General features: G+C 33.4%; 2 protein-coding genes across 4 annotated transcripts in view; one reads left to right on the plus strand and one right to left on the minus strand.

The window, feature by feature from the left end:
- Window positions 1–14,668, minus strand: part of LOC114333762 (pre-mRNA-processing factor 40 homolog A) — a 38,543-nt gene extending 23,875 nt beyond the window's left edge. Inside the window, exons 1-5 of one of the 2 annotated variants that reach the window (XM_028283773.2) lie at window positions 14,492–14,668; window positions 13,938–14,261; window positions 9,082–9,221; window positions 8,921–9,024; window positions 453–548 (exon numbers count right to left, since the gene is read on the minus strand). In XM_028283773.2, coding sequence (XP_028139574.1) covers window positions 453–548; window positions 8,921–9,024; window positions 9,082–9,221; window positions 13,938–14,147 — 550 coding nt within the window. In that variant the 5' untranslated portion in view covers window positions 14,148–14,261; window positions 14,492–14,668. Of the gene's footprint in view, window positions 1–452; window positions 549–8,920; window positions 9,025–9,081; window positions 9,222–13,937; window positions 14,262–14,319 lie in introns of both variants that reach the window. The other variant, XM_028283758.2, reaches the window with a different exon arrangement.
- Window positions 1–22,794, plus strand: part of LOC114333736 (dihydropyrimidine dehydrogenase [NADP(+)]-like) — a 66,320-nt gene that overhangs the window by 33,498 nt on the left and 10,028 nt on the right. The window contains exons 1-7 of one of the 2 annotated variants that reach the window (XM_028283734.2): window positions 15,458–15,611; window positions 16,187–16,297; window positions 16,544–16,714; window positions 16,772–16,933; window positions 19,362–19,546; window positions 20,156–20,627; window positions 22,060–22,270. In XM_028283734.2, coding sequence (XP_028139535.1) covers window positions 15,576–15,611; window positions 16,187–16,297; window positions 16,544–16,714; window positions 16,772–16,933; window positions 19,362–19,546; window positions 20,156–20,627; window positions 22,060–22,270 — 1,348 coding nt within the window. In that variant the 5' untranslated portion in view covers window positions 15,458–15,575. Of the gene's footprint in view, window positions 1–15,457; window positions 15,612–16,186; window positions 16,298–16,543; window positions 16,715–16,771; window positions 16,934–19,361; window positions 19,547–20,155; window positions 20,628–22,059; window positions 22,271–22,794 lie in introns of those variants that run through there. The other variant, XM_028283725.2, reaches the window with a different exon arrangement.

The following is a 22,794-nucleotide window of genomic DNA, read 5'->3' on the forward strand; positions in this document are numbered from 1 at the left end:
AGTGTTTGGATCTTTAATTCTATTCAAAAAAATTTCCCAACCCAAAATGGTGGATGTGTGAATTATTCGTAAGGGGATTTCTCCACATTCTCTATTTCATTTGATTGATTTCGCACGAGTGGTCGTTAAACCAATAACTTCTACATGTTTTGTGTAAATAAATAATTATTGATTGGTGTAAGGTTTATGTTATTTATATCTATTTACTATTAATAATATTGGCTGTGAGCGGGTATGTTTGGTTGTGTAGTAATTTCCAGTCACATATAGCAACCTAACTTCCCAAAAAAGAAATTACCAATGTCACTAGACAGTTGTGTCTCGGCAGAGCGAATTCAGCACAATAATTTTTAAAAATGTTTTAAAAGGGTTTTGAAGCATTAATATTACATACTTATTGTTATAATTTTGGTCAAAAATAAGTTAAGCAATGTGTGAAATTAATTACTTACCTGATTTAGCAGGTGGATTGGGCAATGAGATAGCTGCCAACGTAGCAGCCATGGCAGCTTCTAGGGCACTCTTTCCACCTGGACTTGGCATGGCAGCTAAAATAAAAAAATAGGATAGCTTTTTTTACTTCTTATTATTGATTAATACATAAATTGTTATGATCAACAACTAAAAAATACAATTATACATACAAACATATTGTCGACCTAATCTGTAAACTGTGTAACTCCATTTATCCAAATTTTACAGGAGACACAAAAAACTATCTCTCTAAATATGACTAATGCGAATACTATGCATCTCCCATTTTAAAAGATAGGATGGTAAAACGGAATATTTTATAGATATACATATCACTAACATTTGTAAATTGTTTAATAAGTATTTAATATTACTTGCCACCAACTTTTTCTTGAAAGTATCACTTTATAAACAGTGATAGGTCAGTCGTGTCGTCGTGTGGTATGACAAACTAGGGAGTTACGTATTTTTTGTACTAAATTTGGCGGCAAGGGTGATACAGTGTATACGAAGAGGTCGCTATTTACTCATCTGGTAAAAATATGCACGTGTATACTTTGTGGGTGCAAAGAAGAATTCTGAAAATATCATGGACAGAACACGTGACAAACAAATATGTTCTGAGAAAGATGAATAAAGAAATGGAAGTATTACGCCGGCCACTCACGATACTGCGGCATCGTTAAATTTTGTCGAATTCGACTAATTGGTAAAAATTTTGTTTTCTGTTCTATTTCCAATACTATGTTTCCCTGATTATCTGTCAGAAATCCAGTGTTCTTGTGTTTATATAAGCCTGCAGCTTCTTTGATCTTTTTATGGAGGTTAAACGAATCATGTTTTTGTTGTAATAACTCTATCTCTGTACATTTCGAGCTTAACCAATTTTCTTTTGCTATTTTAATAGCCCTTTTAACTCGTTATTTATTTTGTTGTAGTTATTCTTATTATCTACAACAAAATAACTAACGAAATTAGAAGGACTATTAAAATAGCAAAAGAAAATTGGTTAAGCTCGAAATGTACAGAGATAGAGTTATTACAACAAAAACATTATTCGTTTAACCTCCATAAAAAGATCAAAGAAGCTGCAGGCTTATATAAACACAAGAACACTGGATTTCTGACAGATAATCAGGGAAACACAGTATTGGAAATAGAACAGAAAAGGGATATTTGGATTAAATACGTGGAAAAAACTTTTCAAGATATACGAAGTAACACTGGCATCACAACAAACACCAATTGCGAAAATGGACCTCCACTTACAGTTGAAGAAGTAACGTATGCCATCAAAAGTACCAAAGATGGTAAAGCAGTAGGCCCTGATCATTTTCATTCTGAATTCTTAAAACTTATGGACTACGATGGCATAAAATGGTTGACAAATATATTTAACAAAATATATGACACAGGCATAATTCCCCAAAAATGGCTAGAATCAACTTTTATAAATCTTCCAAAAAAACCCAATGCGAGAAAGTGCGAAGACTATAGAATTATAAGCCTTATGAGCCATTTACTTAAAACATTTCTAAAGGTCATTCACAAACGAATATATACAAAGTGCGAGGAACAACTAACAAGAACACAATTCGGATTTCATGATGCTAGGGGAACACGGGAGGCCCTTTTTGCTGTGCAAGTGCTATTTCAGAGATGCAGGGATGTAAATTGTAATATATACGTATGCTTTACAGATTACCAGAAAGCATTTGACAGAGTAAAACATGACAAATTATTAACTCTAATGCAAGAAATTGGAATTGACAACAAAGATCTAAGAATTATCAGAAGCATTTATTACAATCAAACGGCAAAAATCAAAATAGAAGACCAGTTAACTGATAAAATTGCAATAGAACGAGGAGTACGACAGGGCTGTATTTTATCTCCACTACTATTCAATATTTACTCTGAATGGGTATTTAATGAAGCTTTAGACGGTTGTGCGAAGGGAGTATTAATAAATGGTGAATGCTTGAATAATATTAGATATGCAGATGACGCCATAGTTTTCGCCGATAATCTGAATGATTTACAGATATTAACAAATCGTATAACAGAAGTCAGCAATAGATACGGACTAGTTCTTAACATAAAGAAGACCAAATTTATGACAATTAGTAAAAAACCAATATTAAAGGCTCAACTTACAGTCAACCAACAGAATATCGAAAGAGTTGAGCAATATACATATATCTGGGTACGAATTTAAATAGCCAATGGGACCACTCGACATTACGAAAGTGGTATAACACCACTACCACTGAACTGTTCCGCGCTGCGGTAAACACAGTCAAGATAGCCATGATGATCGCCAACATCCGGAACGGATAGGCACTTTAGGAAGACGATCCTTTTTTAAACAATAAGTATGGACTTTTTCAAACAGATGGCAGTAATAACTCATTTTCAGAAGATTATGGAGTTACGCAATTTACAGATTAGGACGACGATATTAGAGTTCATTAGCTGTATTCCTTAAAAAATGTTACATTTATTTCATTTTTTGAATAACTATTTATGTATAGTAAGCTTAGAAATCTGCTATACTGAAGTTCACATTCAGATGGCAGCGTTACAGAGATACGCCTGTGCTTTCTATATGGCAGAAATAACTACAATGTTGTCAAAGTTTTTAATTGTATGTTATGGGCCGGCTCCTACAAAAGAATTATAATTTGGGAAATATTTATGAATGTAAAATGAAAAACACTACACTTTTGTGACCTTATTTTTGAGTTTGGCCCTGTTTATTTTAAAAAAGTAGCAAAATTTACAATGGCAGTAGAATTGGCGACACTGTTATCCTATATTCGTACACTGCTATCTGAATGTGACTTCCACTATAGAAAATTTAAACCCAATACAACAAAATTCAGTTTTTTCAACATTGTGTGAATATTAATTCTTCTCGGATATCAATAGAACCATAATTTAGTCCAGATAAATTAATATATATATTTTTTACCCACAAAAATGAGATGTTTTAACCAAATAATGTTTTAAATATGACGTGAAAAATAATTTTAAATTCAGTGCTAATTAGCTTTATATCCCTAACAACACAAAACATTCCAGGAATGTACTATCAAAGTTCTATTAATGTTTGAATGTCCTGGACATTCAAGGAACATTCGGTGAACATCTGATTAAATTATTTGGTGGAATGTTACCACAAGACATTCTGTGAACATACTACCAATGTCCTATATTTTAAGAGAGGATATTTACTATTCAATTTGCGTTCATCTTCAAATTTGCCGCGCGTGTATCTATGTATTAGGCAATCCAAACCACGTGACTTCTGATTCGGTTTGTTTGGATTTGGCATACAAAAAGTTACAGAGGTTATGTTTGTAATATCTATTTTTCATTGTTTATCGTCGTATTTTGTCTATTTTGGATTCATTTGGATTTAGTTTGCTGTATTTTGTGAATTTTATAAACTTTACCACAGTGCAAAGTGATTATTTAAGGAAATTATTATTGGAAGCTCCAGATGTTGGAGAAAGGTAAGGGAAACAATTTTTATTTACTGTTCATTTTTCCCTGATATTTATCAATATTGATGAATTTTGCAAGCAACAACATTATTCCTTTTGTTGTTTTAGATATTTATTGAAGCTGAAAATAATTGGGGATTTAGATCCATATTATACAATTCTGTCAGAATTGGATTTTACAGTAAAGTGCATTCCACCAAATTACTATTATAGATATTTATACATATCTGGTGGAGTTTCACAGTTACTACTCTAAGCAGCAGATGAAAGCATACAAAAGCTTTCAGGCACATAAATATTTTACAGCTGGATTTGTTTTTAAAGTTGGAAGTCACGAGCAACAACTTCATAAGTACCTACAAGAATATTGAGGAAATCCATCTCCTCGATACTACTGGGCAAACTAGAAGATTGAAGAGGACAAAGCCTTTTGAACTAGTTTGAGTGATAGGTGATAGTGAAAAGCAGAGCATCGTGCTTGTGTGCCTGTGTATGTTAGAATAGTGCAAGATCTTGTTATATTAGATAAGAGATGCTATGGGGTAAGCTCTTCATTTTAAGGAACAGTAGTAATTTAGGTTAAAATAAAATTGCTCAGTGGTCAGTTATGACCAGATTGTAATTATTGTATTGTACAATTTAATACAATGAATCATCATCGTAGTGATGATTATGGAAAAAATATATGACAAGATTTTGTGCAATAAAAATGTTTATATTTATCAAGGATGTATTATTTGGTATGGCCACATATATTTCTGGTATATCGTCGGTGATGTGACAATACCTCCTATCTGCTTTTTCATGAATTTTGTAGGAGACGAAAAACCATTTTTAGGATCATCTCCTGTTTTCACATGTAAATTTTGACATGTTTTGTAGTAAATAGATAGTTGAATTTACTACAAAACATGTCAAAAAATTTTCCTGGGACATTTAGGGGACATTCTTGTGCTGTTGAGGACATTCCAGGAATGTTTTCAATATCCTGTGTGTACATTCTAGGAACATACATGGAATGTTTGGTGTTATTAGGATATAATATATGAAAAAATGTTTGTCCGACAAATATGTTGGGCATTTTAATAAGTCCGACATGTAGAACATGTCAAATGATAGGAATTATATTGCTCGTAAATAGCAGTCTGATTTTTGCATGCGAGTTTAAGGAAAGGGAATCAATTGGAAGTTCTGTCCGACAAAATACATGAGACGTTTTCGTCATCTGATGTTCAAAACCTGTAACCTGTTCCACAAACTTCCTCTGTTCCAGTGTTCCTGTACGTCAAATTTTGTCTGACAAGACGCCGTTAAGCTATTAACAAATTTTCAGTTTGCTATTAATAAACTTTTATTTGTATGCAGGATCCAGGCCTATTTCTACTATAAGTATAGTCTGTGTACATTTTTCAGTTTTGTTGCAAAAACCCATTTGACATCTTTTAAAAAGAATGCTTTTGCAAAATATCTTGCCATGTAATTTTTTATAAATTATAGAGATAGAGCACTTAAATTAAACTTAAAAAGAATGTGTGTGTGTGTGTGTGTGTGTGTGTGTGTGTGTGTGTGTGTGTGTGTGTGTGTGTGTACTTTGTACACACTTAAGAAATTATACTTCTACTATATGATTTCAACTAGACATAGTCAGAAAAGTTTTTGATCGAAGAGGGCTGATAGGACAACGAGCAAGAGGAAGACCGAGACTTACGTACCAAGACAACATAGAAACTGATTTAAAATCTATTGGAATTAGAGCATTAGTATGGTATAGATAGACCCAAACCCAGACATCCAAAGTGAAAGTTATCCTCCAACACCAAATTGTTCTATATAGTCCACATAATGTTCAGAAAAAAGTCACACCATTTTGAGCGTCGGGTTTGGGGAGGGGGAAAGGGGGAGAAATCTGCAAATTCGTAGTTTTTTAAGTTTTTCGTCAATATTTCTAAAACTAAGCGGTTTAGCATGAACAACCTTCTACACAAAATTGTTCTAAATTAAATTTGAAATAAAAAAGGCCCTATGCATAACCCTTCTAAAATGAAAGTTATGGAGGTAGTATCGTATAATTGGTCCAAAAAAGGCCTAACCTAAACATCCAAAGTAAAAGTTTTCCTCCAACACCAAAATGTTCTATATGGTCTACATATTGTTCAGTAAAAAGTTACACCATTTTGAGCGTCCGGTTTGGGAGGGAGATGGGAGAGAAGCCGGTAAATTAGTAGTTTTTTTAAGTTTTTCGTCAATATTTCTAAAACTTTGCTTTAGCGTAATTAATGTTCTACATAAAATTTAAAACAAAAAAGGTTCTATACATAATTGTTATAAAATCAACGGTTCCAGAGTTACGGAGGGTGAAAAGTGGAGGTTTTCGATACTTTTTATATTTACCGATTTCTCCCCCCTCTCCCCCCAAACCCGACGCTCAAAATGGTGTGACTTTTTTCTGAACATTATGTAGACCATATAGAACAATTTGGTGTTGGAGGATAACTTTCACTTTGGATGTCTGGGTTTTTGGTATAGTTATATCATAAATATTGCCCAAAAAATATAAAAAGTATCGAAAACCTCAACTTTTCACCCTCCGTAACTCTGGAACCGTTGATTTTATAACAATTATGTATCGAACATTTTTTGTTTTAAATTTCATGTAGAATATTTTTGTATATAACATTGTTTACGCTAAAGCAAAATTTTAGAAATATTGACGAAAAACTTAAAAATCTACTAATTTACCGGCTTCTCTCCCATCTCCCTCCCAAACCGGATGCTCAAAATGGTGTAACTTTTTACTGAACAATATGTAGACCATATAGAACATTTTGGTGTTGGAGGAAAACTTTTACTTTGGATGTTTAGGTTAGGCCTTTTTTTGGACCAGTTATATTATACTACCTCCGTAACTTTGGAACCATTCATTTTAGAAAGATTATGCATAGGGCCTTTTTTATTTCAAATTTAATGTAGAACAATTTTGTATAGAGGCTTGTTCATGCTAGACCGCATAGTTTTAGAAATATTGGCGGAAAACTTAAAAAACTACGAATTTACTGATTTCTCCCCCCTCTCCCCCCCAAACCCGACGCTTAAAATGGTGTGACTTTTTTCTGAACATTATGTGGACTATATAGAACAATTTGATGTTGGAGGATAACTTTCACTTTGGATGTCTGGGTTATGCCATCTTTTGGATCAACTATACTATACTACATGGAGAAGAGTTGCCAGAGACAGGGACGAATGGAGGATTGTTCTGAAGAAGGCTTTGGCTCATAAAGAGCTGTAACGCCACTGATGATAATGATGATGATGATATGATTTCAATGAAATAAATATACTTTCAACAGGTTATTTGAATTTTATTTAAAGATTAAACTAATTTTTACTTACTACTTTCCAAAAAATTTTATTAAAACAATACCAAAAATAAAAAAATAGAAAACACACAGATTCGAACCGGGGACCTCTCGATCTCTGGTCACACGCTCTACCACTAAGCTATATTCCCTTTGCTTTGACAGGTTACAAGATTTCTCATACATACTGACAAATTTAATAGACCAAGTGAAGTATACAAAAATACTTTAAATATACAGTATGTCCCTGTAAGTTGTATCCATATGGAAAACTTTTTTATTATTAATTTTACGAAAAAAAGTTATTCTTTATAAAAAGCTCTGCATGGTCCAAAACCTAAGATTTAACCATCAAATATCAAATTTTTTGAATATTATACGAGGTATGTCAAAAAGTTTGAATTTCACTCAAGAGTAAAGTAGCTTTATTTTTCGTAATATTGGAAATTCCTATTATGAAAAGTTGTTTAGAATTAAAAACTATGTTCTAATATGCAATTACATCCTTCTAATTGAAAAAAATTTTTATTTAAATTATGGATAACTATCATTATTTTTTCAGGTATTTCAATTCTGATAACTCTTTTATTATTAATTTTACGAAAAAAAGTGATTCTTAATAAAAAATTCTGGATAGTCTAAAACTTAAAATACAACCATCTTATATCAAATTTTATCAATTTTATACGAGGTATGTCAAAAAAGATAAATTTAGATCAAAAGTAAAGTACCTTTATAGTTCAGAATATTTAAATTAGAAGGATGTAATTACATACTGAAACATAGTTTTTAATTCTAAATAACTTTTCATAATAACAATTTTCGATATTGTGAAAAATAAACGTATTTTACTCTTGAGCGAAATTTATATTTTTGACATACCTCGTATAAAAATGATAAAATTTGACATAAGATGGTTGTATTTTAGATTTTAGACCATGCAGAACTTTTTATTAAAAATCACTTTTTTTCGTAAAATTAATAATAAAAGTTATCTGAATTAAAATAACTGAAAATAATGTTAGTTATCATCCATAACTTTTCAAAAAAAAAAAATTTCAATTAGAAGGATGTAATTGCATACTAGAATACAGTTTTTATTTCCAAACAACTTTTCATAATAGCAATTTTCAATATTGTGAAAAATAAAGCTACTTTATTCTTGAGTGAAATTCAAACTTTTTGACATACCTGGTATAATATTCAAAAAATTTGATATTTGATGGTTAAATCTTAGGTTTTGGACCATGCAGAGCTTTTTATAAAGAATAACTTTTTTTCGTAAAATTAATAATAAAAAAGTTTTCCATATGGATACAACTTACAGGGACATACTGTACTTACTATTATTATAAAATATCTTATTCCTGAGGAAGACAAATCCAAAGACACAAAAATTATAATAAATATATTTACTAAAAACAATAATAATATATTCTTTTCACGCACAACTTATTTGCGCTACATAAAGATGTAGTGACTAATACCATACTGTCGGTATGCGCATGCGCCAGGGAATGTAAAAATTCACCCTTGTGCCTAAAGTATAACTTCAAAAATTGAATTTCTTGTACTTACTTGGTGAATTGGGTCCTGTAGAACCTGCTGATAAAACAGGTTGTGAAACAGGCGCTGGGCTGTTAACTTCTCTTGGTGTGACCGATCCAGAAGGAGGTTTTATACTAAAAATTGAAAATTACTAAATGAAGAATGGAATACACAATTACGGATATACTTACTCTTCAGCTGCAATTTTCTTCTTAATTTCTTCCAAGTCTGGAGGTATACTCCAGCGTGACTCCTTTGTAGTGACATTATGGTAATAGATTTTTCCATTATCTGCTGTATATTCTTTCCATGGACATTGGGACAGCAGCAACTAAAATTAGGACTATTAGTTTTACTATAAACAATCCACAGAATCCACAAACATGCTTCAGAGGACTTTATCTGCTAGTAAATGCGATAGAAGAAGGAAATTTACAAACATAAAACCCATAAAAGTATTAACTAACTACCCTGTACAAGTAAAAACCTAAAATAACAAAGCACAAATCTAGTAGCTTTCAGCAATAACTAGGGGAAATAAGATTTGACTCCGAACTGTCACAAATCCAGGCATCTGAATATTTTATAGATATTATTGGCCTGTGTAAAGAAAACCTTTACGTTTTCTGCAGATAGATCGGCATCTTTTTTAATTATTAACAATTAAGTCTAAAAAATGCAATTTTTTTCGAATTTTTGCTTACAAATTTGTTTTGCTTTTGGTGTACAATAAGGCATTGGAAGTGCATTATGTAAGAAAGGAACCAGGAAATGTAATGAAGGATATAATTTCACTTCATTAAAAATCTTAAGAAAAATCTGTGCGCTTATATTCTATGTATTCAGTCATAGAAAGGAATAGGTAAAAAGGTTGTATAGACGGGAACAATAAATGCTCAATCATGTATTCAATACTTTAACCCATTCTCTGCCAATCTCACAGCATTTCGTGATATGGTTACTTCAGTGAGGTGCCATTCAACAGAATGACTCCTAGCCAAGTTCCATCCTCTTCAATAGGCGGGAAAGGGTTAAGGGGGGGTATGGTTTGAAATCAACATATCAAGCACATTTTTGTGAATTTTTTTTCGAAGCTATGGTACAATTATTTTATTTATAAATTAAATAAACATATTAAGGCTATGGGTACATAATTCGCAAATATTTTACGTATATCCCTACTTTTTCAGTCTTTACACGGCAAATTACGTGTAGTAAAATTCACACTGGTGTGGATATGTAAACATTACTAGAATGTCATTCTACTTGAAAATGTCATAATTAATTTAAAGAGATGGCTTTTGAATGTTCTTGGATAACTGTTATTTTTATAATTGCAAATTATTAATTCAGTTAATAAATGTGATAATTTTTTCACTAACTATGTTTTCAGTGATTGTAATAATTTATTTGTACAACAAAAACTAATAATCAATCGAGAAAAGAGGAAAAGTGTTAAAGTGATTTTTTAATAATATGTTGTTATTTTGGAACGCTTACAATTTTGAACATCTCTAACAACAAAATACTTGGATCACAGGATATATCTGATGTATTCTCTGCTTGGATCTTTCACAAATAATACACAATAAATAACTTTTTATTAAGTTCACGTCTTAAATCAATTATTTATCAAATACACTATATATAAATAATATTTAATCAATTTCTCAAAATATTCCCGATGCAATGTCAAATATTTAAAATTGTCACTGATTGTCAGTGTCTGACTGACAATATATGCTGACAATATTATATTCGGTTGAGTGCGTTGTAAGACAAAGACAGATTTGGAAAATATTACCACGGCATTGTGTTCATTTTTTTCAAATCCTGAAAAAACCAATAAATATTTTTGAAAAATTTAAACGCAGAATGAAAGACTAAATTATTACCGAGGGCCGAAAGTCCCTTAGAATAAATAAAAAGTTTATTTTGAATGAGATATTTGAATTTAAAAATCACACTAAATTTTCTTAGTTTTTTCACCCCTGTAACTTATTAAAATAAACATTGTAGAAGTTCTCAGGGACTTTCGGCCCTCGCTAATAACGTAATCTTTCATTCTGCGTTTAAATTTTTCCAAAATACTTATTAGTTTTCTCAGGATTTGAAAAAAATGAATCCCCATTTGAATAGCATTGCAGCCGAAAATACGTTCCGATCCTCTTAAGTATAATTCGAAGAATATTTAGAAAAAAACTCATTCTAAAATATTGAAAAGTAAGCCATTGGTGACAAATTTTGACAGGCAGCTCACAAAAAAATGGATTTTGCGGTGGACATCAGAACTCGTCACTAAATCATACGAAACAAAAAATTCAAAAAGATTTAATTAGCTTATGAGTTTCACGAGGTCACAACGTCGAGTTTTTTTATTTTTAATGATTTTTGAATTTTTGGTATCACTCAGAAATCAAAAAAATGAAATTTTTGGCAAAAATTTTGTGAAAATCAACAGATTTATTATTGTTGATAAAAAAATAAGCAAAAAAAGAAAAATATCTCGACGTTGTTACCTCATGAAATGTCTCAAGAAAATCTGTGCAAAATATCAGGTAGATTGGCCGAGTAGTTTTTCAGTTACAATGTCCACCTCATTTTAAAAAGCAGTTTTGAGAAAACTTCGTTTAAAGTTTTGACAACTGCATCTTCATCTTCTTATTTGTCTGCCAAATCGTAAAGTGATGCACATTGGAATATGTTTTTTGAATCGAGGAGTAATCTACAAAAGAGAAGGCGAACAGTTGTTTAAAGTTTCTCACTATGCTCAAGCGTGCTGGCGCGAAGTTGTGGCAAAGCAAGTCGAAGGTAGAGATATTCAACACTCTGTATCTCCGGTAATTTTACTCTGATTATTTTGAAATTTTCAGAGAGTATTCTTGAAAGAATGCACTTTTATTTGAAATAATAAAAAAAATTAAATATTTAAAACCATACCTCCCCCCCTTAAATAAAATTTGGCAAACAAACGAAATATTGGAAACAACAGAAATTAAAATCTTTAATAGTTGCACCAAAAGTATACTACTTTAAGGAGTAGAAACACGGAAAGAGGACAAAACTACACCTAAAAATCTGCAAGCTTTTGTAAACAAATCTTCAAAAAATCCTGAAAGCATACTGGCTCAACAGAATAACTAATAGGGTTTAATAACAAAACTACTATGGGAACAAACAAAGCAAACTAATATATCTACTACAGTCAAGCAAAAAAGTGGAAATGGTTTGGCCATACTTTGAGGAAAGCTCAAAACAATATAGTGAAACAACCACTTGAATACGAACCACAGGGGAAAAGAAAGAGAGGAAAACCAGACAACAGCTGGAAAAGAACGAGAGAATACGAAAAAATCAAACTACCATGGAGTGAAGTCAAAAACAGAACAATGAATATAAGAGAATGGAAGGAACTAGTACACAGTATATCCGATTACGTTAAACTGAAAGAAGGTCAATGCAGTTTTCAATCTTGCACTTTTGGCCAAGAAACGCATGAGCACCCAATACTCCACAAGGGATGGGGGTTGGAACTGGAAGAGAGATATAAACAGCTTATTTCAGAAAGGGACCTGAGTCACATTTTGTTGTTTTTTGTTAAGAGTGGATTCATTCACTATAATGGTATGCTTCTTTTCATGAGCATTTTTCAGTGAGTCACAAATGATAGAAAAAAAGGTAAGTCCGTGATAATATACATTTTAGTGACATGACATTTTAGTTAAATCGGACAGTTGTCACATTTTATTTGCAATTTAGCATAAAAACAAATCAATTGTGTTTATTGCATTTATATAATGGTATTTTCTTTGATTTGTATAGTCTTATAAATTGTACAGATTATATTCGTAGATATATTATATAATTCATAAATAATTTTTTTTTCGATTATAGTGCCATCTATTGACAACTAGAATAAATGTTATAAATGTCACCGACGAAATTTAATCACTGACGTGCATTTTTTTCTATCACATACAATTTAATGTGTTAGAAAGAAATCGAAAAACTGTGATGCACTGAAAGATGCTAATGAGAAAAATAATAGACACATTGTTTATGGTAGAAAGGGCCCGATTCGTTCTATTATAATTGAGAAATCGTATGGCATACTTTTTGTTTACTTTTTTTTTTTTTTTTTTTTTTTTTTTTTTTTCAATTCAGTTTATTGATGTCAATATACAAAGTATTTACATAAGTCAAAGTCTGTTAAAATGCATCATTGAAATACATTGGCAAGCTAACACTTAATAAGTAAAATCTATAAAATTTTATCACCTAGTCTAAATACTTAACACAAAGTTAGAATATTAGCATAAAAACACAAGAGCACACAGAACATTTAAGAGAGCTGTAGGACTATCACAACAGGGTAGCCCCGAGATATTCCTCCTGAGAATAGTAAGCACCCACCAAAAGAAGTTCTTTGATTTTTATTTTGTATGTATCTAAGGGCAGTTCTCGAATTATTAGGGGTAATTTATTAAAGAAATGTATAGCCAGATATGATGGGCCATCTCTGCACCTCTCCAGCCTACAAAACTTTGGGGCAAGGTTCTCTCTAAAGCGTGTGTTAATATTATGAATCTGTTCATGAGTCTGGAATTTATGCATATTGCATTTTACGTATATAAGATTATCATATATATACTGGCAAGGTAATGTTAATATTTTCCAATCTATAAAAACTTGTTTGCAATCGGCTCTATATAGCAAGCCTGCGACAATGCAAATGGCCCTTCTCTGCAGTCTGAATACATCCTTCGCTCCTGCACTATGGCCCCATGCGAGAATAGCATAGGAGATATGTGAGTGACACAAAGAAAAATATGCCTGCTTTAGTATGGAAGCGGAAACACAGGATGAAAGTCCACGAAGCAAAAATGTATTTGATGATAGCTTTGCCACTAAAGAGGTGGTATGAGCAAGGTACAGGAAAGGACTGCAGATCCAGACAGTTTTTTTGCATATTTCTCGAAAGTTTGTTAACATGACCCAACAGGAGATTTTAATTGATGTAAAACCCTATATAATATTTATTTCTTACCTCAGCAGGAGTTTTTAATTGATCTGGTTTCTGCCACGAACTCTGTTTCGTAACAGAGTTATAATAGTAGGTCCTCCCATCCGGAGCCTTATGTTCAGTCCACTCGCTCCCTGGTGTAATTGGCCCTATATTCGAAGGCACAATTCCAGGAACTCCAGGAGGCCCGAAGTTGTTAAACCCAGGAGGAGGCACAGTAAACGAAGGAATCATCGGAGAAAACGGCGAGAGCCCTGCTATAGGCGCAGGAATCGGAACTTGTGGCAGCAACGGAGGAGTCCCTATACCCGGCGGGGCCACGAATGTCTGCGGTGGAAGACCTGGATCCTAAAAATAATGCAAGCTTAGTTGGCGTAACATAACCTAAAGTTCGTCTTTCAATTACCATATTCTTCAAATTAATACAAAAGCAACTACGGTATGGCTGTTATAAATTGAGCATGCTAACTATTCCGGAAGTCTATTGGCACTTTTACGGTATATCTTTGCAAAAATAAAGCACAAAAACAATTCCAAATCGGCAAATCAAACATGCAAACACAAAGTCACAGTATTACGTTATTGTCAACGGCCTCAGTATTTCTATAATGTTAGTTCTTAAGCGTAGATCAAATTACGCTCTGTAATATGTTTTAATTCATTTGCTGTTGTTTTTTAATATGTAAACTATAAATCTTCATATTTTAGCATTTTTGAAAGAAACTGTCCTTCATTTTTGCATTTACTAAAATGCCAATGTCATATGTCAATATTGTCAATGATGCGGTGTTGCCGCGAGTGTTTTCGTAACTGTATGTATGGTTCGTACAGTATAAATACGGTTACACGTCATAGCAAGTGACGTCACATGATATTAACACAAAGTTGTAGGTCTGTTCCTTTTTAGAATCGTTTAACCAAGTACACTGAAATTACATATTTTATTATACATATACACGTAGAAATAATATTTGAAGATTTCTATTAATGTAACCTTAAAGAAATATACCATAACTCGTTTTATTTAATTTGTATAAATGGATCATAAACCGTTTATATGAATATGTCCGGATCACACTTTAACCACTTTAACTGCCTTCGAACGGAGCCGATGCAATTGAACCAATGAAACTTACAGATCGTATATAAACATTACATAAGTAAAGTAACTTGTGAAGCGATTATTAATTTCATTTGGGATGCTACGTGCTTTTCACGATTTTTTTACCAAACAAAAAGATACCAACATTATTTTGAACGTACTTTATATACTTTTGTTGGCAGAAACTAAAAAAAAATAGTTCTTTTAAAACACTTTACAAAAGTTATAATGAGTTTTCCTCGAAAAGTGCTGGACTTTTTGGTTATTTCCGTTTTTTCACTTTTTTTTTAATCTGTATTTTTGATAATACAATTTTTTTCGAGAAAATACTAACTTTTTGAGTTATTTGCGAAAATCCGTCTAGAAACGTGTTTTTTTTTTCGTTGAAAAATGAACGACCTCGGCACAATATAACTTTTTTTCTTTGACATGTGTAGGGATACCATATTTTACTAGAAATGTCATTGATTGAACCAATAAATGTGGCATTGCTACCTTCTTCTTGTTTATTGCTTGTACATTGAGATTATTTGTGGACGTGTTTGTGTGACCTACAAATTATGGCGAAAGTGAGTGTAGATTTGCCGGATATCGAGGTAATTAGATCACAAATTTCAATATATGGATCACCCTATACATTTAAATTCGTGTTTAAAAACATGAACACAAGCGTTTTTTATATATATTTTTTTAAACATGGACAGAAATAATTTTATTGCATAAGTGAGTTCCACAGTGGTGGAGCCAGAGGGGGTGGTCATGACTCCCCCAAACGAAAATAAATATCAATTCAACAATCCTAGAAAACCCGAGAGCTGTCAAATAAAAAGAATTTAGGCCCATCCAAAAAATAATTGAAAACCCACTTATCCTAAGTGATAAGTGATAAGTGGTAAGACCAAAGTTGGATTTATAGTTTGACGTAGCGTAGAGGTAGACGCAACGGAGACGACATTATTTTCTTACGTCTCCAGTCCGTTTCTTCCGTCTCCGTTGCGTCTACGTCTACGCTACGTCAAACTATAAATCCAACTTTAGTGACCTTGCATCAGAGAAAAGTAATTAAATCACCCTCAATATCCATGACCCCCCCCCCCAAATAATTCTATAATTCTGGATCCGCAACTGGAGTTCCACCCTGTATACAACTAACTATTTTAGATTTTTTTAGAATATCTTAGCCCTCAATCCACGTGTTAGAGAATACTCTAATTTCGTTCCTTCCATTGCCACCAAAAAGAACAAGGCTCATTGGAAAAGAAATTTGGACAAAAAATGTAATGTAAGTACCTATTGGTTTGGCTAATGATCTAAGTTCAATATAAAAAATATAAAGAATATATAGCATAGCTGGTCACTCTGAAGGAAATAAAGAAGTTTTAACAATTTTTATTTATTGAAAATTTTACTCTTTGCTTCGTTTTTTTGGAAGCACCAGCGATGGGCTATATTATAAGGAATGTAGTTTTTTCTTTGTAAAATTTTCTATTATAGACCTATTATGATTATGAATGTATTTTATTTCTAGAGTTGTTCGTCTCTGGACAACAACTTTTCTGATGTCAAACCCACTACTTTGAGCGAGAGAGCAGCTCTAAGAGAAGCAGCCAGATGTTTAAAGTGCGCTGATGCCCCGTGCCAAAAATCTTGCCCAACTCAACTGGATATCAAGTCCTTCATAACCAGCATAGCAAATAAGGTATATACTTCACTCAATTTCACTTTATGTTCCTTACAAATATAGCATCAATTTTAGAATTATTATGGAGCAGCTAAAGCTATATTTTCCGATAATCCATTGGGTATTACATGTGGTATGGTATGTCCCACCAGTGACCTCTGTGTTGGTGGATGTAACCTACAAGCTTCAGAAGAAGGGCCTATTAATATTGGTGGATTGCAACAATTTGCCACTGAGGTAAGTTTATGCTTCTTTAGTGCTGTCTCCCAGTCGGAGGCTGGATCATCGTCACTATGTTTACTCACTACTTGTTGAACCTGCATTTAACCAGTCCTTTAATATTTTCAACCATGACACTCTCCTTCCTATAGATACTCCCTCTTCCTCTTATCTTTCCAAGTATTATCAATCTTATCATTATCGCCGTCCTCTCATTGCGTGTCCCAGATATTGTAACTTTCTTATTTTTATTGTGTTTATTATTTTTTATTCTTTAACCATTACTCCCAATACTTCTATGTTCGCTTTGCATCTGTATCCATGTGGCGACCAAGTCCTCTCCTTAACAAGATTTATTGAGAACGGAGTCCAAAAGAAACTTAAAACAGTAGCAGCTTTCATGGACTCGACCTGCGCCTACGACATAGTGTGGAAGGAGGGTCTTTTATTTAAAATATACCAGATGGTACCGTGCTGTTCGTTCAACAGGTTGATAAACCAAATGCTAAGTGACAGACTTTCCCAAGTACACATAAATGGGAAAAATAGTAATTTCAGAAACCTGCAAAATGGCAATATCTGCATTTCAAAAAATGACTAAGTTATCCAAATGTCATGATTTATCAATACCCATAAAAGTCAGGTTACTACGATGGTATATCTTTTCTGTAATGTTGTACGGAATTGGGTCGTGCACTCTCACAGACACCACCTGCAAGAAAATTGAGGCTTTCGAAATGTGGCTTTATCGTCGAATCCTGAAGATATTTCGACCACGTTGCTAATCAGGGTGCCTTATTAACAATACAAAGGAAAAAGAGCCGTTAAACACAATACAAACAGCCAAAATCGAATACCTCGGTCACATATCATGAAGAACAGCGAGACATATGGACTACTGCAACTAATCTTAAAGGAAAATTAAAAGGAAAACGAGGACCAGGAAGGCGAAGGATTTCCTGGCTGAAAAATTTACGTAGGTACATGTTCAACATAACAACCCCAAATCTTTTTAGAGCAGCAATGTGCAAAGTACAGGTTTCAATGATGGACGCCAACATTTGAAACGGATGTTGATGACGTAAATTTAGCAAAAGATAATTTTGCTATAAAAACAGAACCAGTATATAGCAATATGATTAAATTTTACGACATATCTCACTGTTTGTCTGTGATTTTTTGAAGATATTCTTCTTTAGCGGCGAATCGATTGAGGGTAAAATTTGATTGATCCCCGCGCATGCGCACACCGACAGTATGGTATTAGTGGTTATACGGGCTCTGATTGGGTGTTGAAATCTTGAAATGATCTGTCAATAATTGTTCAATATGGAGATTATCGGTAAACAAAAATATTGTATAATATTAGTTTTTATTGATGTGTGGACGGAAATAAAATCAAATTTATAATTATAGTGACTTTTTAAATAGTTTTGAAAAGCCGCAGGTACGTAATTCTAAATGTTTCAGTTGGAAATACCTAATAGTTTCAATACCTATCTATTTGGAAAATGTAAACAAAATAATGTAGTTACCTATTAGTAGGCAATGCTTTAATTTACATAATCTGATTACGAACAAACTTTCTACAAATCTTCATCTCATATGTTGTTTTCTTACACTATATTTTGTTGTATTTTATTTCGACAAAAATCAAACTAATAATTTTATTAAATTCATATAAATTTATGGTGTAAACGTTTAGTTTGTGTATATTCCCACATGACGTACACGCGAATGTGGTCTAGTTTGAAATGCCGTCAGCTTTCGTACGGCGCGGTAGACGTGAAGTGGGTTCGAGCCCCAAGCAAGTTATTATTTTTTTATTTTTTTTTATAGATTTTATGATTGTAAGTATATTATTATATAATTTTTGAAGATATTCTTCTTTTTTGAAAGTGGTAGATAAGAAAGTTAGTTTGATTTTTAAATAAAATAAGTACAAATAACCTTTTAAGTATATTTACTTCGTTTAAATTACCTATTATATAATAGAAGAATATCTTCTTACGTGCGTACAAAGTACACACACATTCTTTTTTTGATATTGTAGCGGTTTTTTACTGTAATAACTTATAATTATAATGAAACTAGTGATTCGTATTTATATACGACTTTATTTATATGTATAACTGTACAGACGAATTTATTTTACAAACTAACTCTATTTACAAAATTCGTTAGTTATATATGGAATTCAAAATTCCAGATATTTTCTTGAACGTTCCAGAAAAACGGAACCGCCCATCACTAGTAATCCGTGGTCTTGACCGTCGAACATTCACGAGAAATCGTTTCCTAACTTGTTCGGTGAGTCATTAGTTCCAGATGTCTCCTTACGTGACGCGCTGTCGAGACGGAACCTGTTATTTACGGTCGGTAATTCGTCACAATATCAATAAATTAATATTTCTTTTTATCGATTTTTATTCAATTTTATTTACAGATATTTAGTAAAATGGGTGTAAAACAGACCCGAGATCCAAGAACCCCTAGACCGAAAAATCCCGATTCTAAAATAGTTTTGGTAGGTGCAGGACCTGCCTCTTTGTCATGTGCTTCATTCCTTGGCCGATTGGGATACGATAACGTTACGATTTTTGAAAAGAACAACGTTGTTGGTGGTTTAAGGTGAGCATATTTTCATTTCTTGTCTTCTTTTCTTTTGGCGATCTCCTATTCGTTTCGAATATTGGCGATCATTCTAGCTATAATTATTTTATTAACTGATGCTTTAAATATATTAGTTGTTGTTGTGGAGAACCATTTTCTCAGGTTCTTTAACCATGATATTCTTCTTCTCCCAATTCCTGGCTTTCCGAATACTTTTCCTTCAAGGATTACATTCAGTAATCTATTTTTCATTATGTGTTCGAGATATTCTAACTTTCTCTTTTTAATGGTATACATCACCTCTTTTTCCCCATTCTTCGTAATACGGTCTCGTTGGTTATCCTATCCGTCCTTTATATCCTTAGGATTCGCCTGTATAGCCACATCTCGAAGGCTTCAAGTTTTTTCTCCATCGATTCAGTGAGTGTCCAGGATTCAACTCCGTAATATAATATTAAGAAGATATAAATAACATCGTAGGAACCTTACTTTTATCTCCAGATTAAGGTTGTGACTTTTAAAGAGTTTGGTCATGTTATTGAATGCAGTCCTAGCCTTCTCTATTCTTATCTATTTTATGTAAAAATATTTTCCTAATTTAAGGGTTATTCTCTTTTTATTTTTCAGTACCACTGAAATCCCCCAGTACCGACTTCCAGTATCTGTGGTAAACTTCGAAATAAGCTTGGTACAAGATTTAGGAGTAAAGATCCAAACTGGCAGATCCCTTTCTACCAAAGACCTCACAGTAGATAGACTTCTAAAAGACGCCAAAGCTGTATTCCTAGGAATAGGTCTTCCTCAACCCAACATAGACCCCCTCTTCAAAGATTTGACCATAGAGATGGGTTTCTACACTTCTAAATCGTTTTTGACCAAAGTTGCGCGAGTTAGTAAGAATACGGAAAACTCCAGTAGTTGCCCGTGCAGACATAGTGCAAACAAAGAGATGTTGCCAAAATTACGTGGAAATGTGATTGTTTTGGGAGCAGGTGACACTGCTTTTGACTGCGCCGCTTCAGCTTTGAGATGCGGAGCCAAGAAAGTCTTTGTGGTGTTTAGGCAAGGATTTACTAATATTACAGCCGTGCCAGAAGAGGTAAGTTGCTGCAGGATATCTGATATGCATATGTTTTTGTACATATTAGGCAGAATTCCTGAATCACCTGACATTTGACAACAGACATTTAACTTACTTCTTCTTCTTGATGTGCCTATCCGTGACGAATGTTGGCGATCATCATGGCAATCTTCACTTTATCTGCAGCAACGCGGAAGAGCTGCACAGATGTTGTGTTGAACCAGGTTCTGAGGTTCTTTAATCAGGATGTTCTTCTTCTTCCTGGACCTCGCTTTCCAAATATTTTTCCTTGCAGGATGGCTTGTAGGAGGGCATATCTGGATTCATTTCGCATAATGTGTCCAAAGTATTCCAACTTTCGAGATTTGATGGTGGTTAGTACTTCTCGGTTCTTCCCCATTTTTCTAAGAACCTCCTCATTTGTGACCCGATCAGTCCATGGGATTTTAAGAATTCTCCGATATAGCTACATCTCAAATGCTTCCAATTTTCGGCACATATCCTCGTTCAAGGTCCATGATTCAACACCATAAAAAAGGACAGAGAAGACGTAACTCTCAGCATTCTTACTTTTATATCAAGAGAAAGGTTGTGGCTCTTGAAAAACGCCCCCATACGGTTGAAGATTGATCTAGCTTTTCCGATGCGCGCTCTTATTTCTTGGTTATTGGTCCATTCTTCATTTATTATGGTGCCGAGGTAGTTGTAGTGCCTCACTCTTTCTTCAGGGGTTTGGTTGATATAGAGTTGACCTTCTGTTATCTTTTTCCTACTGACGATCATAAGCTTTGTTTTCTTTACGTTTATATTGAGTCCATATTGTTGACTGTAATACGTGATTTTGTCCATGAGGACTTGTAGGTTTTCTAGGTTGTCCGAAAATACTATGGTGTCATCTGCATACCTGATATTATCGTGCAAAGCTTCGATAAATATTCTTTCAGAGTAAAGATTGAAAATTAGGGGGGACAAAATGCAGCCTTGCCTCACTCCACGCATGATTTTGACATATTCGGTGAGTTCACCGTCAACTCTGAAGTTTGCAGTCTGATTCCTGGAATAAGACTTGTATTGAAAATAAAGCCTCTCTCGTACCAACAGCATTTATGAACCCGAACTGGTTGGGCGAAATTTGACTTTCACATAACTTGTAAATTCTCGTATGGATTACCTTTAGGAACAAATTTAGGAGATGACTGCTTTTTTTGGAAGTGCAATAAACTCAGACTTCAGCCATTCTGTTGGTATTTGTCCAGAGTTGTATATGTTGTTGAATATCTTTGTGATTATTACTATTGATTCGTTGTCCATCAGTTTGAGTAGTTCTGCTTGTATATTATCGGGACCTGCTGATTTGTCTTACTGCTTAACTTGCTTTAACTTACTTACATAAATATTAACGTTTATTTGAGTTTGTGACTATTATAATGTTTATGTTTCCTAACTGTAGGTGTTACTAGCAGTTGAAGAGAAATGCGAATTGGTAGGATTCTTGGCTGCTCATTCTGTCAATGTTAAAAATGGAAAAATAGTTTCCGTTACATTCAGTAGAACTGAAGAAACTGAAGATGGCAAGTGGGTACAAGATACGGAACAACTAAACACCATCAAAGCGAGCTTCTTAATAACAGCGTTTGGATCAGGATTAGAAGATCAAGAAGGTAGTAAGATTATTTTCTGTCTCTGTCTTTATCTTTCTGTTTCTCTCTGTCTATTTATCTAAATGTTTTCTAGGGATATAACAAACTACAGCAAGAACTGGCGACCTTATGTGTGTCTTTAAAGGGACCGGATAGCTCAGGCGGTAGTATGTCAGACTTCCACGCAGGTAGGCCGGGGTTCGAAACCCAGCGCCGGCTAGAACATCTAGACATTTTTAAAATGTCTATAAGAGGCCCCAGGTCGACTCAGCCTAAATAAAAATGAGTACTTGGTAAATAGCCCAATAAATGACCGTTTTGGAGTGTAATTTTCAGGGGCAACTCCGAATTGCATAAAAATTTGGATTTAGGTTCTACCAGTGGCGGCTCGTATAACTTTAAGAAGGTAGTGCCAGAATCCGGGCAGCTGCCTAAATTTTTAGTGACGGTTTCACGATATTGTTAAAAAGGATATAAAATAGAAATTAAAAAAAATAGGCGCTGATATTTTTATCTTAGGGAGCATTGAAGTATTACGTAACTCA

The sequence above is a fragment of the Diabrotica virgifera genome, chromosome 5 (genome assembly GCF_917563875.1).
Source record: "Diabrotica virgifera virgifera chromosome 5, PGI_DIABVI_V3a".
Lineage (NCBI taxonomy): Eukaryota > Metazoa > Arthropoda > Insecta > Coleoptera > Chrysomelidae > Diabrotica > Diabrotica virgifera.